The 13594-nt window shown below is 35.2% G+C and overlaps 1 protein-coding gene and 1 pseudogene across 1 annotated transcript; one reads left to right on the top strand and one right to left on the bottom strand.

The window, feature by feature from the left end:
* The first annotated feature begins 641 nt into the window (after positions 1–641).
* LOC143627243 (SUN domain-containing protein 5-like) lies at positions 642–3924 on the top strand (annotated as a pseudogene).
* Positions 3925–4535: 611 nt separating this feature from the next.
* Positions 4536–6601, bottom strand: LOC143627203 (DCD domain-containing protein NRP-B-like). The gene is made up of 4 exons (XM_077097085.1): positions 5839–6601; positions 5113–5213; positions 4747–4941; positions 4536–4668 (listed from the first exon to the last, which is right to left on the bottom strand). Exons 1-4 carry the CDS (start codon positions 6485–6487, stop codon positions 4627–4629), a joined length of 987 nt encoding a protein of 328 aa, XP_076953200.1. The 5' UTR covers positions 6488–6601; the 3' UTR covers positions 4536–4626.
* Between the last annotated feature and the right edge of the window lie 6993 nt (positions 6602–13594).

Below are 13594 nucleotides of genomic sequence, written 5' to 3'. Positions count from 1 at the left end.
TTTTAGAAATAAATAATATTAACTAAAATACTTTTAAAAAGTGTCACTTAAAAAAAAAGATACAATAGAATAGAATGGTTAAAAAGTATGACCCGATCCATGTATCTAAAACATTTGGGACGGGTATGAGACTAACGAGCATTGGACAAACACGAAGCACGATTTAAACAAGGTATAAGAGTTTGATTTCTTTATCCGTCTCATTGACATCCCTTAGGTTGATTGTTATATTTAATGGTATTCAAAGAATCAGATATCAAACACTCAAACTAATTTAGCACCCGATTCGAAATTCACATCTAAATGTTACGAATCTAAATGGTAAATCTTAAAGTCTTAGAAGTTTTATATTCGAATCGTAAAGCACAAATACCGAACACCCTTAACTTAAATTCATTTTCAATCGAGTTTCAAATTTTCGAGTCTGCTTCAAATACTGAACGCCCTTAACTTACTAAACCAATTTTATTCACACCATAAAAACTTCAAGGGACTAATAAGTCATTCACCAAAAACATGTAGTTATGTTCATGTAATACCCTTCCAAATATACCGGAAGACAAAAAGTGTGTTCCTCGTAAGACAGGTAAACTTCTCCTGTCCACTCTTAATTACGTAACTAAAATAAAAAACCACGAGGTATGAAGAAGAAAGCCATCAGCATTATTCATGACGCATCTGCAGACGTACAAAACCTTAAATCATTATTCATCAAGAAATCCGAAAAAGAGAGTTTCTTAAAACTCTCGTTGCCTTTAATCATTACGTTTTGGTTTCCTTTTATCATCTCTTTCTCTACGTTTCGCCCCAATCAAGGTTTCTTATCTCAATATTTATTGGATTTTGTATCCAATTTGTTACAAATTAGTATATGCTTTCATTACATTGTTTAATGTTTATAGGCATTGAATTCATTGCATGGATTGATGTATATGTATGTGATCACGTGATCTTGGATCACGGGTTTAACAATTTGTTCTTCGTTTTGCCTATGATCGGAAATTGCTGACACGACCCGAACCTGACATGAAAAAAAACAAAAAGTTTTGGGTTGAATAACATGACAAGTTTAATACACGGGCCAGTCGGGTTCGGGTCGACCCGAGTTTTTGTGTGTACGGGTTAGGGTTCAAATCTTTAACATGATTAATAATATGGTCGAGTTTGGGTTGCAGTTTTCAACCAGTTAACCCACTAACCTGAAACGATTAACACCCTTAGTTTTGTTTTATAGTTAGGAGTGCAAACGAGTCGAGCTGCTCACGAGCTACTTGAGATCGGATCAATAATAATCTTGAAACGAGCCGAGCTTTTTCGAGCTCGGCCATCAAATAAAACTCTTTTAGTTATCTAGCCAGAGCTTGAGCCTTGTGTATTTTTAAATTTTAGCTCTTTTGAGCTTTCACATGTTTAAGGTTTCTTGAAATATATAAAGATAGTTAAAAATGTTGATAAATCAATTAATAAATAATATATGAGCTAAGCTTGAGCTTTATAAAAAAGAGCTTGAAACGAGCCGAGCTTGAGCTCAGGCTCAGCTCGTTTGCACCCCTGCTCATAAGTGAGTGAATTTTGGAGTTATATTTGATGTAATTCTTGCAGGGATTGTAGGTGTTTTTAACAAGAACATTACTAATATTAGCTCATATCCACCCCTTAAAAATCAAGCTCTAAATCATACCGACCCGGTTCGTTTAGAGTTCAATATCTCTACAATTTATAACGACTCAACAACTAACCAACCCGACCTTGATGAAACCGAGGATAACCCGCTTCAAGACACAAGCCCGACCGAAGAATTATTTTGGAAAGTTTTATGTTATTCGACATTCGTTTGTGAACGACAAGTTCAAGACATTTATTTAGAGCATAAACAAGAAGAGGTGCAAAAGGGCCGAGCTCATTTAGCATATCTCGAAGGTAACAGGTTAAGTGGTGGGCCAAACGGGCTAGTCAACATCACCCATCGTCTCAAGCCAGATGGAACCAAGTACAACTATGCAGCCGCGTCGAAAGGAGCCAAAGTTGTGGCTCATGATAAAGAAGCCAAAGGTGCAAGCAATATTTTAGGGGAAGATCATGACATGTATTTAAGAAACCCGTGTTCGGTTACCGATAAATATGTTGTCATTGAGCTCGCAGAAGAAACATTAGTTGACGCAATAACAATCGCAAATTTCGAACATCATTCGTCAAATTTCAAACAATTTGAATTATCTGGTAGTTTGGTTTTTCCAACCGAAACATGGTATGACCTTGGAACATTTGTAGCGGAAAATGTTAAACATCGACAGTATTTAAGTTACCCGAACCAAAATGGGCCAGATACATAATGTTAAGATTAATAACTCATTATGGTTCGGAGTTTTATTGCACGCTTAGTGTTTTTGAAGCGTACGGCGTCGATGCACTTGAGAAAATGCTTGAAGATTTGATTATGGCGTCTGGGGAATCGACTGATAGAAAGTTGTCAAACGTTAACCGGACTGTGTTAACGGATAATAACGGGTTTAGGAAACCGGATGATGAGTTTGATAGAAAGATTGAGGGGATTGTGATGAAAGTTCCTGATAGTGTGACCAAAGGTAATGGGAGAATACATGGTGATGCTGTTTTAAAGATTTTGATGCAAAAAGTTAGGTTATTGGAAGATACTTTGTTGTTGGAAAATAATATTAATGAGTTGGATAAGGTACAAGGGGATGCTTTTTCACAGCTTGATAAGGACATTGTGAAGTATTCGGGGCTCGTGGAGCAAGCGCGGTTGGAGATCAAGGAGTTCCGGCCGTGGAAAGAGACCATGGTAAGTAGGTTCGAACTATAAACCGAAGTGGTCTCAAGATGGTTCAGTTTGATGGTTCTATATACAGAACCAATCAAACTGAGCAAGGTTGGGTACTGCAAACATTTATATTTGTTTCTATTTAAATTTATAAGTAAAAGTAAAGTAATAGTGAAATCTAATTTTTTTTAATGAAACAAATTTATGAGGTTTAATATTATCCAATACATGGTGCATGACTTTCAACTGGTTTACATTTTAGACCCTTCTTTTTGTTTTTTTCTAAATTTATCCATCTGACCAGGTGGAGTGAAAAAAATAACCCATACTAGCTCGTTAATGGTCAAACCAATAAACGAGATGAAATTCACCTATAGGTGCTTATTGCTACCTTCTTTTTGTTAACGTGTCATGGTTAATGATTTCAGGAGAAAGAATTTACGGACTTGGAGCCATGGAAGGCTTCTGTGTCGTTTTGTTTGGAGTCGGTTGTTAAAGAAAACATCATGTTAAGGTAAAGTTGGCTGTACAAAACATAAATATAAGCTTCATTTCTTGAATTCCATAATTTGATAATGTTAAAGAAGTAAAAAAAATTCATTATTGACATGTTGTTTGCCTCAATGTGGACTATTCTTTTTGCCTTTTGACCTGAAAAGTCAAAACACTTTTTTGATTTTAAAAATTTATTAACATGTGGTTTGCAATTTTGCATCCATGATATACCCTAAAACAAGATTAAAAAAAATCACTAATAATGGGAATATAATGACATTTAAGCCCTTAATGACGGAAATTGGGCCCACATGTTGATAGTTGGGCCAGAGAGTGTGGTCTTGTTGGCCCATTTTTCAGATTATTGCTAACTCGTGTTAAGTTGTTTTGTAGACAAGATATAGAAAAGATTGCCAACGATGAAGAAAGACTCGACAAGGCCGAGCACGCTTTGCTTTGCGCAAGTCTTTCCGTCACCATTGTAGTGGCATTTATGATTCTTTGGGATCTCATCTCAAACCCCAAGTCAGCCTCCTCCGTTGACTCATCACACAGAAAAGTACGAAGGTCAAAAGGCGGGTGAAAAGTGAAAACCTTTGGTGTTTACCAGTACTTTTATCAGAGTCGTTATTTTGACATTTTGTTGACTTCCTAACCTATTTGTACACTAACCTTAGTATAGCCATTTTTGCTTCAAATTGCTTGCGGAATGAAAATCTTCAGAAAAGTTTTGATACCATTTTTTTTATTTTGTTGACAAGAAGAACTTAATATGATCACTTTGATCATCTAAAAAATAGAATTCTAGAATATTAGAAAGTGTCAGTATTTGGACCACATGTTGAATATTGGGCTTGAGTTGGTGGCTTGCAAAGTCAAAACATTCAATGGTCCAAACTACCCCTACCCCAACCACTTTGTCCATTTCAAGATTGTGATGTTGAACCTGTTGGTTGAACCGTTCAACCATAACCAAATTAATATTAAACGAACCTTCTATTGGTATACTTTCTTTATCTGCTATATCACATAAAAAGAAACACTTTTCTTTTCCATTTTTTTTTAAGGTCGATGATTCAAATCCTATAACAAACAGGCTAAAAAAAGCGCATCGAACATACAAACATCAAACCTTAACATATAAATAAAAGTCGCATTATATTTTATTAATTCAAACCGAGTTTGTATTTTTGCATATATACCGAGCCAAACAAAGGAACCATCATCTTCATGGTTACACACTTACATGTACTACTTTGCTCGATTTTAACATATATTAGTTATGTATATATGACTAAATACATTTCTCATTCTCCTTTATAATACATATGGATTTCTTCGAATGTGTCTCAGTTCTTGTTCTCGTCAAATATGTCCAAAAGCGAGAGTGCCTGCAACAAAACACTTGTTAAGCGATTTGGATGTCGAAATGTGTTACAAAGGACCGGAAGGGTAAAAGGGTAATTTACCTCAGGGATGTTGAGTTCAAGGCGAAACTTAGGGCCGTCATAGTGGTGAAGAATTGGCCTGAACGAGTCTTCTTCTAACGGCTCAGCTAACTTTCTAGTGATGACTCGCACTTGAGCCGGGAAGCGCGACTCGCCAGGGTTCTTTTTGTCTTCCCAAGCGGTCGGGTCGATGTTTGTTCCACCAAAACTTGCAGCCTAATCATTGAAACCAAATTCCATGTTAATATTCTGTTAGGTCAGGCTGCCTATTAAAGTTGCAACATATGCACTTTATATTATAATTTTAATTATAAAAGCATCTTTTATTAAAATAGAAATCAATTACATGAAACTTGCTCTAGAAGTTAAATGAATGTGATTGATTACCTCAAAAACACCACGAAGCTGGTGAGTGGAGTAGTTGTAAAGGAAAAGAGGCAGACCGGGTGTGATCTGCCTAACCGAGTCCCGGTAGCGAGGAGGCAAACCTGAAATTCAGATTATGGAATATTATTAGGCAAATTCATAATATTACTATACCTAAATCTGTAAAAAAATAAAAAAAAAACATTCATAAATTATTCAAGAACTGGTAAACAATATCAATCAATCAATCAATCAATCATACCCAGTAAAATCCCACCGACAGCAGAGCTATAGCTATAGGTAAACAATAAAGATGTCCAAAAAAATTTAGGAAAAAAAATGTTATTGTTTTAACTCAAAAAAATGTGTAACCAATTTGTAAAATCTTCCAGAAACTAAAATTTGACCATGTGGAAGGAGTCAAGAACATCAAAAACCAACCCATGTTCTAATTTGTGGCCACAATTCAACATTGACCTAAAAACAAGTTTAATTGTTCTCTTATCCTTAAAACATTATCACCTAGAGGTGTTACACAAATTATTATCTATGTACAATTGCAAAAACAAAACAAAACAAAATATAAAAAATCACTCTAAATCTTGAAAAAACAAATACACCCTTAATTTATTTTTAAAAAAATCACATCCTAAATCTTGAATAATAAAAACCAGCAACACTTACACAACTATACAAGCATAAAATTAACACAAAATTGATCAAATTAAATGAAGAAAAAAAACATACCAAAAAGCTGTCTTTGAAGATTCTCTTGCATAGTATCATTGTTGCAAACAAAAATATAGCCACCAACAGTCTCATTCCTCGGCAAAGATTCCGACGGTGGCAAAGTCTTAAACCTCTTATCAACACTATTCTTATTATTATTATTACCATCATCCTTCTCATTACCATTATTATTATTACTCTTCTTCTTATTCTTCCCATGTTTACCCACAAACATATTATTATTATTATTATTATTATTATTATTATTATTATTATTATTATTATTATCCTCCTCACCCAATTTCCCATCTTTCTTATTCACACCAAAATTAATATTAATATTATTATTCAAACTGGGTTTTGAATAAATCCCCTTATTAAACCCACCATTAATCCCAAAATCATTATTATTATAACTATTATTATTGTTATTGGACCCAATTTTCCAATCAAAGTTAAACCCATTAAAATCTGAGTTGGTGTTTCCAGTGCCGGAGTTGCTAAACTCACCGCCGACGTGGATGTCAAAGTTCCGGCGGTCTTTTTCCGGGCGTCTGGCGGCGTAATTGGTGCTCCAGATGGAGTCGTTTAACGAGAGGTTGTTGGTTTGAACACGAAGCTGATCACTGAACTGGTAGAAAGATGATTGATGGGTGTTGGTCTCCATGGTTTAAGATTGATAATTTGTTGATACCCAGATGGGAGTTTGTGATATTTGTAGGAAACTGTGAGAACTTGTGAAATGGGTGTCGGTTAACATGAATATGAAGAAGAGAATGGTGTGTGATAATGATAATAATATAGGTGGGAAGTTTCTAGGAATGATGGTGATTGTATGGACTGCGTGTTAATTTGTGTGAGTTAGATATGAAGGGTGAAATTATTCTACACAGAGGTAACAAAAATGAGAATTGTGAGAAGCCTATAAATAATTGATATGTGTTAAGTGTGGACTAAAAGGAAGAGAGCATAGAGGTAATTGTACATATTTTCTCTCTCCACATGCATGACACATGTTAATACCCCTATCATTTTAGAACGTCTATAACTTTTTCGTATGATATTTTAAAAAAAAAAATTCATCATAATAACAAGCGTTTTTTTATCTTTAATATGAGTATGATTTTGTTATATAAAATTTAAAACAAAAATCACGTCATTGTGTCTTTTCGCACACCATTGTGTCTTTTTCGCTTATCATTGTGTCTTTTTTCGTCATTGTGTCTTTTCGCACACCATTGTGTCTTTTCGCATATAATTGTGTTCTTTTTCATCATTGTGTCTTCTCACACACCATTGTGTCTTTTCGCTTATAATTGTGTCTTTTTTCGCACACCATCGTGTCTTTTCGCACACCATTGTGTCTTTTATCTTATCATTGTGTCTTTTTTCGTCATTGTGTCATTTCGCACATCATTGTGTCTTTTTCACTTATCATCGTGTCTTTTTTCGTCATTGTGTCTTTTCGCTTATAATTGTGTCTTTTTCGTCATTGTGTCTTTTCACACACCATTGTGTCTTTTCGCACACCATTGTGTCTTTTCGTTTATCATTGTGTCTTTTTTCGTCATTGTTTTTTCTTCATTGTGTCTTTTTCGCACACCATTGTGTCTTTTCGTTTATCATTTTGTCTTTTTTCTTTATTGTGTCTTTTCGCACACCATTGTGTCTTTTCCCTTATCATTGTGTCTTTTTTCGTCATTGTGTCTTTTCGCACACCATTGTGTCTTTTCGCACACCATTGTGTCTTTTTTCGCCATTAATACATGTTACACAATAACTTGAAACGTAAAACACAATGGTGAATACGTATAAATCAATGACCTAAAACGTAAGACACAATGGCGAATACGTATAACACAATGGCCTAAAACGTAACACACAATGGTGAATATATATATAACACAATGACTTGAAATGTAAAGCACAATGGAAACAACATATTACACAATGACACAATGAACAACAAAAAAACACAATTAAAAAAACATTAATTTTTTTTTTGTTTTTATATAACAATATGATACTCATATTAAAAATAAAAAAACGTTTATTATTATGGTGAATTTTTTAAAAAAAATAACGTCGTATGAAAAAGTTATGGACATTTTAAAATGATGAGGGGATTGGCATGTGCCTTGCATGTGGAGAGAGAAAATCAACAAATGTGGGTTATTACCTTAATGCCATTTTCATCAATTTTTATTTATTAAATTAATCTCAGTCATTCAAATCTAAGATCAATGAACTGGATTCATTCTCACCTTTCTCATTTTTGTTGTCCTTTGTATTTTAACTTTACCCGAATATGAATAATGAATAGTATATTTTAACAAAAAATTCTAAAAGTGTCCCCTATAATTTTTGTTTTCATAATTGTCCCTTACATATCGTGTCGTTGGTGACGTGTTTGATATTTCTAGCGGCGTGTTAGCAACCCATCATAGAAAGACGTGTGGCTGGAATTGATCGTCAGCGATGTATTATCCAGGCTATCCCATCAACGAGGTATGTTATCCCCAACATATTGTGTCGTCGGGCTGCTTTTTAATTATATCTAGTTGTCCCCCATTATGTAAGTAGCAGATCACGTTTATGTGGTCTCATTTTATAATACCTCGGGAGCTAATGAAACTATTTTAGTAAAATTGAACTGTCTCAATTCTCGGGCAATCGCACCAAAAACTCGAGTTCCTTAGCAGATCACGTCATTTTTGCCTTATGTTAAAAGTAGATCTACTACTAACCACTAACCTGTGCCAAGACAACGTAATTTACTTCTAACATAAGACCAAGATAACGTTATCTATAAAAATAAGGCGAAGACGACGTGATCTATCAATATATTTGAGTTGCATATTTATCAAGTTCTTATAAATTATTTTAAAAGGAAGATGAATATCTATAAATTTAATTTGATTCGGGCTTTTTTGGTTTTTATTACACGAAAAACAAAACTGAACTATAAGGTTTGGTTTTTACAAGTAACATAAAACCAAATTGTCACCTTTACTTATTATATATATGGATCTCGTCTTTACTTGTCAATGATGTTGGATTTCTATTACTTATTTGCTAAAATGTTGAATTTTTTTGTTAAATAAAAAGATGCTGGTTATATTCTATTATTCTTGTAATAAACAAATTTGTAGATTTAAAAGTATGTGTGTAGACTATGAGGTGGCTAAAAACTTATTTGTTAATGGTTGAAATAATATACTAGACTAATTGAAAAGAGGAAAAGGTAAAAGGTGATAATAGATGATGTTTGGTGAGAATAGAGGGTGCCTGAAATAACGCGTTAAGATTTGTGTGAGAAAGACACAGCTTTGTATGTATCCTTGATGTTTATGGTTATGTACCATTATGACCCCTGCAAAACATGGGTTGGTAAGACTTACCCTTAAAAAAGTAGTATTATCTTTTGGGGTTGATTTCATTTTGAATGTATAATGGATTCTTGTTGGTTGATGTATTGTTTGGATGTTTCGTGTGTGGTTTTAAATTATAATTGTTATTGTAAACTTTTTAGTGACATGACTATATGATTGGTATTAGGGATACTTGTTGGTTGTTATTTGTTTTGTATTATCTATAATTAATTATGTTAGTGTAGGTATGATTAAAATGAAAGTGCAATAAAAATGGATACTATCAATAACAACTATCCAACTCAAACAAAGAAAGTAAGATTGATGCCTAGAGAGATGACATTGATGCATGTTTGATTTGTGGATAAACCGTGCTAGGTGTTTTGGATAAAAATCTGTTAAGGATCAAGTATCCAAATATGTTAAGTGAGGTAAGGTGCTAACTTGATAATAACAAGTGCGTAATCGTAATATTGGTGAACGCAAAGGTTTGATCATGAGGGAAAAAGCCCTTAATCACGATAGTCTTACTTCGGTCAAAACTTATCGAGGTAATCGTTGGTAAAATAACTCTGGTCAAGGATTAATAGGATAATCTTTGGTCGAAGCACTTTAGTCAATGATCAATAAAGTAACCTTTGGTCGATGAGTATATGGTTATCGTGGTCTCCGGCATAAAAAACCCCCGGACGGTGAAAACTATCACCGTCGATTATATTAATAGAACGAAAGGTGGTTACAAATGTGGTGGAGAATATGATCGAGATTACAGAGTATGCTAGTGTGTACAGAGAGAATAGTGAGTTCAACTCTGAGTGTGTGTGAAATACAGTGAGTTCTCTAATCGATCATATCTCAATTGTTTATAAAGAAAATAAATACAACTATAAATCCTATCTTTAAGGCATTACTCCACTAGCCACTCCCATCACTTCGACCACGTGCCATAGAAGTCCAGTAGCGAAATAAGTGGATGACTAAGTCTAGGAGCCGTTAATGTTGATAAATATCAACATTCATATGAGAAACAACCGTTAACAGCTCCAAATACCGAGGATCCATGATCTTGACACAGCTCTGCAACTCTTCGGAAGGAAACTTGATCCAGACATGTCTTCAAGAATAACATATCCTCAGTACTTAGTTATTTGTGAAACAAAAAGAAGTCCTATAAATGCGCCACATTCCCACTATCTTCATCCACGACTTTGATCACGTGTTTGACAAGTCCAATAGCGAGATATCCGGTGGAATAAGTCTTGGCGCCGTTATACTTATTAAACAACAACCTACACACAAGAAATAATTGTTAATAATACCAATTACTGAGGACCACTGATCCTGACAGGATCTGTCTAAGGATAACTGATCCAAGAACATATGTCAGGATAACGTATCCACAGTGTCAAATTTTCGTGCCCTAACAATTGCCCCCAAAATGGCGGTTGTGATAATATCGCAGCTGTCATTTTGCCTTTGAATTCAGACTTCCTTTCAAGCTATATATCCGAAACCTCTTATTCTCCTGCAAATCATGAACAACTAGTAATACTTGTTTAACCTGGGTAGATGTTCCATCTTTCTAATGGTGAAATCCGGAATAAGATTTTTGGTAATTGCAAGTATGTTTAATAAATAATATATTTTAACTATCTGTTGATTGCCTGTTATTTTGAAAGTTTGTCTGATATAGCTTTAGACTTGTTGAAAGCTTTGAGAAATATTCTTTAGTAAAAAGGTTTTAGGGTAAAATATCCTTGCAAAAATAAACCAGGATCTTAAATCCTTATAAAAGTAGATTGAAAATAATGAATCCTTATATCTATGAAGATATAAACTGAAATCAAATAAGTGTAAACCGATAAACAGAAATCATACCGTAAGGTCTAGTTAGACCTAAGTTACCATAAGTAATGATCCTTCTGTGATCCTGCTAGAAGCAATTTAAGGATCTTGAATCCATAAGTCTTGATCTTCACAATGAACTTAGAAAATCTGTTGCAAACAACTTATAATATTAACTGGTATTAAACCCATTAAGCTGGGGACAAGCCCATAAAATAAACCGGGGACAAGCCCGTGCAACTGGGGACAAGCCCGTGTAATCTGGGGACAAGCCCGTGCAACTGGTGTTAAACTGGGGACAAGCCCAAATACTAGGGACAAGCCCAAACTGAGGACTGGCCCAAAGATATGGATGTTAACTGGCGACATGGCCCTTGAGAAGAGGTGAAAACCCCTTAAACCTTAGGATTAAACTGGCGACAAGGCCCTTGAGAAGAGGTGAAAACCTCTTAAACCTTAGGAAATGGTACGTCTACCATAATTTGTAGGATCCTCCATATAGCCGGAAACAACGAAATTGTCAGCCACTAAATGTGTACTGGTCCCGCTGCCCCGGACTATACATCGGATAGCGTGCGCAACTGGCGATCGTGAGAAAGGTGAAAACCTTTAAACCTTAGGGGATATGACCATCGGGGGTCATACCCAATCGTGGGCAAAGCCAAGGGAAATAGTAAAGTACCTTATATGTAAAGGAGAGGTGGCCAACCTCTTAGATATTGAACCTCTCATTAGAATCTGCATTGTTACTTAAAAACTTGGAAAAGATAAACGTCAAAAATATATTATCCTTAGAATAACAAGAATATAAAATGATAAGTAATCAGATAGATATTACCAATTTTAGGATCCTTGATCCTTTAAGGATAATATATCCTCTCAGGATATTGGATCCTAATTAGAAAAAATATTTCTTTAGGTGGATAGCATTCCATGCTCTTGGTAGTCTATTGCCTTCCATTGTAAGCAAATGATATGCCCCCTTTCCTGCTTCCGACTCAATCTGATAAGGTCCTTCCCATTTGGGCGCTAGCTTCCCATCAGCCGAATTTGTTGTGTTTTGGAAGGCTTTCCTTAACACCAAATCTCCTTCTTGTAATCTTCTGATTCTGATATTTTTGTTGTATGCCCCAGCTACCCTTTGTTGATAAGCTGCCATTCTGATCTTTGCTAGGTCTCTGAGTTCTTCTATAGTATCCAAGTCTTCAAGAAGGATATCCTCATTGGCTTGAGGATCACGGATGCTCGTTCTCGCAGTAGGAACCACCATTTCTGTGGGAATTACTGCTTCGGATCCAAACACCAGTGAAAAGGGCGTTTGACCTGTTGCATTCTTTGGAGTTGTTCTGTCTGCCCAAAGAACATAAAGAAGTTCTTCAGCCCATTTTCCCTTCTTGGATCCTAGCTTCTTCTTCAGATTGTTGATGATGATCTTGTTGCTAGACTCTGATTGACGATTGGCTTGAGGATGAACCGGAGTGGAAGTAATCATTTTATGCCCCAACTGTCACAAAAGTTAGTGGTTCTATTCCCGATAAACTGGGAACCATTGTCACAAATAATTTCAGCAGGAATACCAAATCTAGTTATAATATTTCGTTTAATAAAAGATATTACTTCCCTTTCTCGGACTTGTACAAATGCTTCTGCCTCAATCCATTTGGAGAAGTAGTCAGTCATGGCAAGCATAAAGACTTTTCCATCGGGTGCTTTTAGTAACTTACCTACAATATCCATACCCCATTTCATGAAAGGCCATGAGGAGGATATAGGATATAAAGGCTCTGTTGGCTGATGAAGGATGTTTGCATGTATTTGACAAGCATCACATTTCCTTGAATACTCCACTGCATCCTTCTTCATTGTTGGCCAGAAGTATCCAGTTCTAAGTATTCTAGAAAATAATGCTCTTCCACATGTGTGATTGCCGCAATCTCCTTCATGAAAATCCTTGAGTACTTCTTTGATCTCAGGATCCTCAATGCATCTTAAGTATGGACCTACAAGAGATTTTCTATATAGCATATCATCTAATAAAATGTACTGTGATACCTTGAGTTTGAAGGATCTGGGATTCTCTGTTGTTGGAATTTCTCCTGTTTGTATATACTTTTTGATCGGGAGGATCCAGGATCCTTGATTGTCCAAGGATAATGGCCAAAGCACAATCTTCTTATCATTTGTTATTTCCCCAACTTCTTGCTCTCCTATTGCTGGAGAGAGTTTGTGAATAATTGGGATCTTGGTATTTTTTGGTATTTTTAAGGATGAGGCTAGATTTGCCAAAGCGTCTGCCCCGGCATTTTCTTCTCTTGGTACCTGTACTATACTAAACACTTCGAAGGATTTTGCTAATTCCTTCACAATTTCTAAATATTTGATCATATTTTCACCTTTTACGGTATAAGAACCGTTAAAGTGGTTAGTAATGAGTAAAGAATCCATATAAACTTGAAGATACCTGATCCTCATATTTTTGGCTAAGAGTAAACCTGCTATAAGTGCTTAGTATTCTGCTTCATTGTTGGTAGCTTGGAATGCACATGCAATGGACTGGG

Source organism: Bidens hawaiensis, unplaced genomic scaffold (assembly GCF_021521415.1).
Source record: "Bidens hawaiensis isolate Kalapana, Puna unplaced genomic scaffold, B.hawaiensis_p1.1 tig00004618_1, whole genome shotgun sequence".
NCBI lineage: Eukaryota > Viridiplantae > Streptophyta > Magnoliopsida > Asterales > Asteraceae > Bidens > Bidens hawaiensis.
Note: the sequence above shows the minus strand (reverse complement) of the source record. Positions and strands in the feature narration are given on the sequence as shown.

What these genes read in the sequence shown, in the direction of transcription:
- LOC143627203 (XM_077097085.1), bottom strand. Translation starts at nt 6,487, where the DNA reads ATGGAGACCAACACCCATCAATCATCTTTCTACCAGTTCAGTGATCAG. An exon ending in TCTTCAAAGACAGCTTTTTG is followed by an intron (nt 5,214 to 5,838) that starts GTATGTTTTTTT and finishes TCTGAATTTCAG; the next exon opens with GTTTGCCTCCTCGCTACCGG. An exon ending in TTGAACTCAACATCCCTGAG is followed by an intron (nt 4,669 to 4,746) that starts GTAAATTACCCT and finishes GTTTTGTTGCAG; the next exon opens with GCACTCTCGCTTTTGGACAT.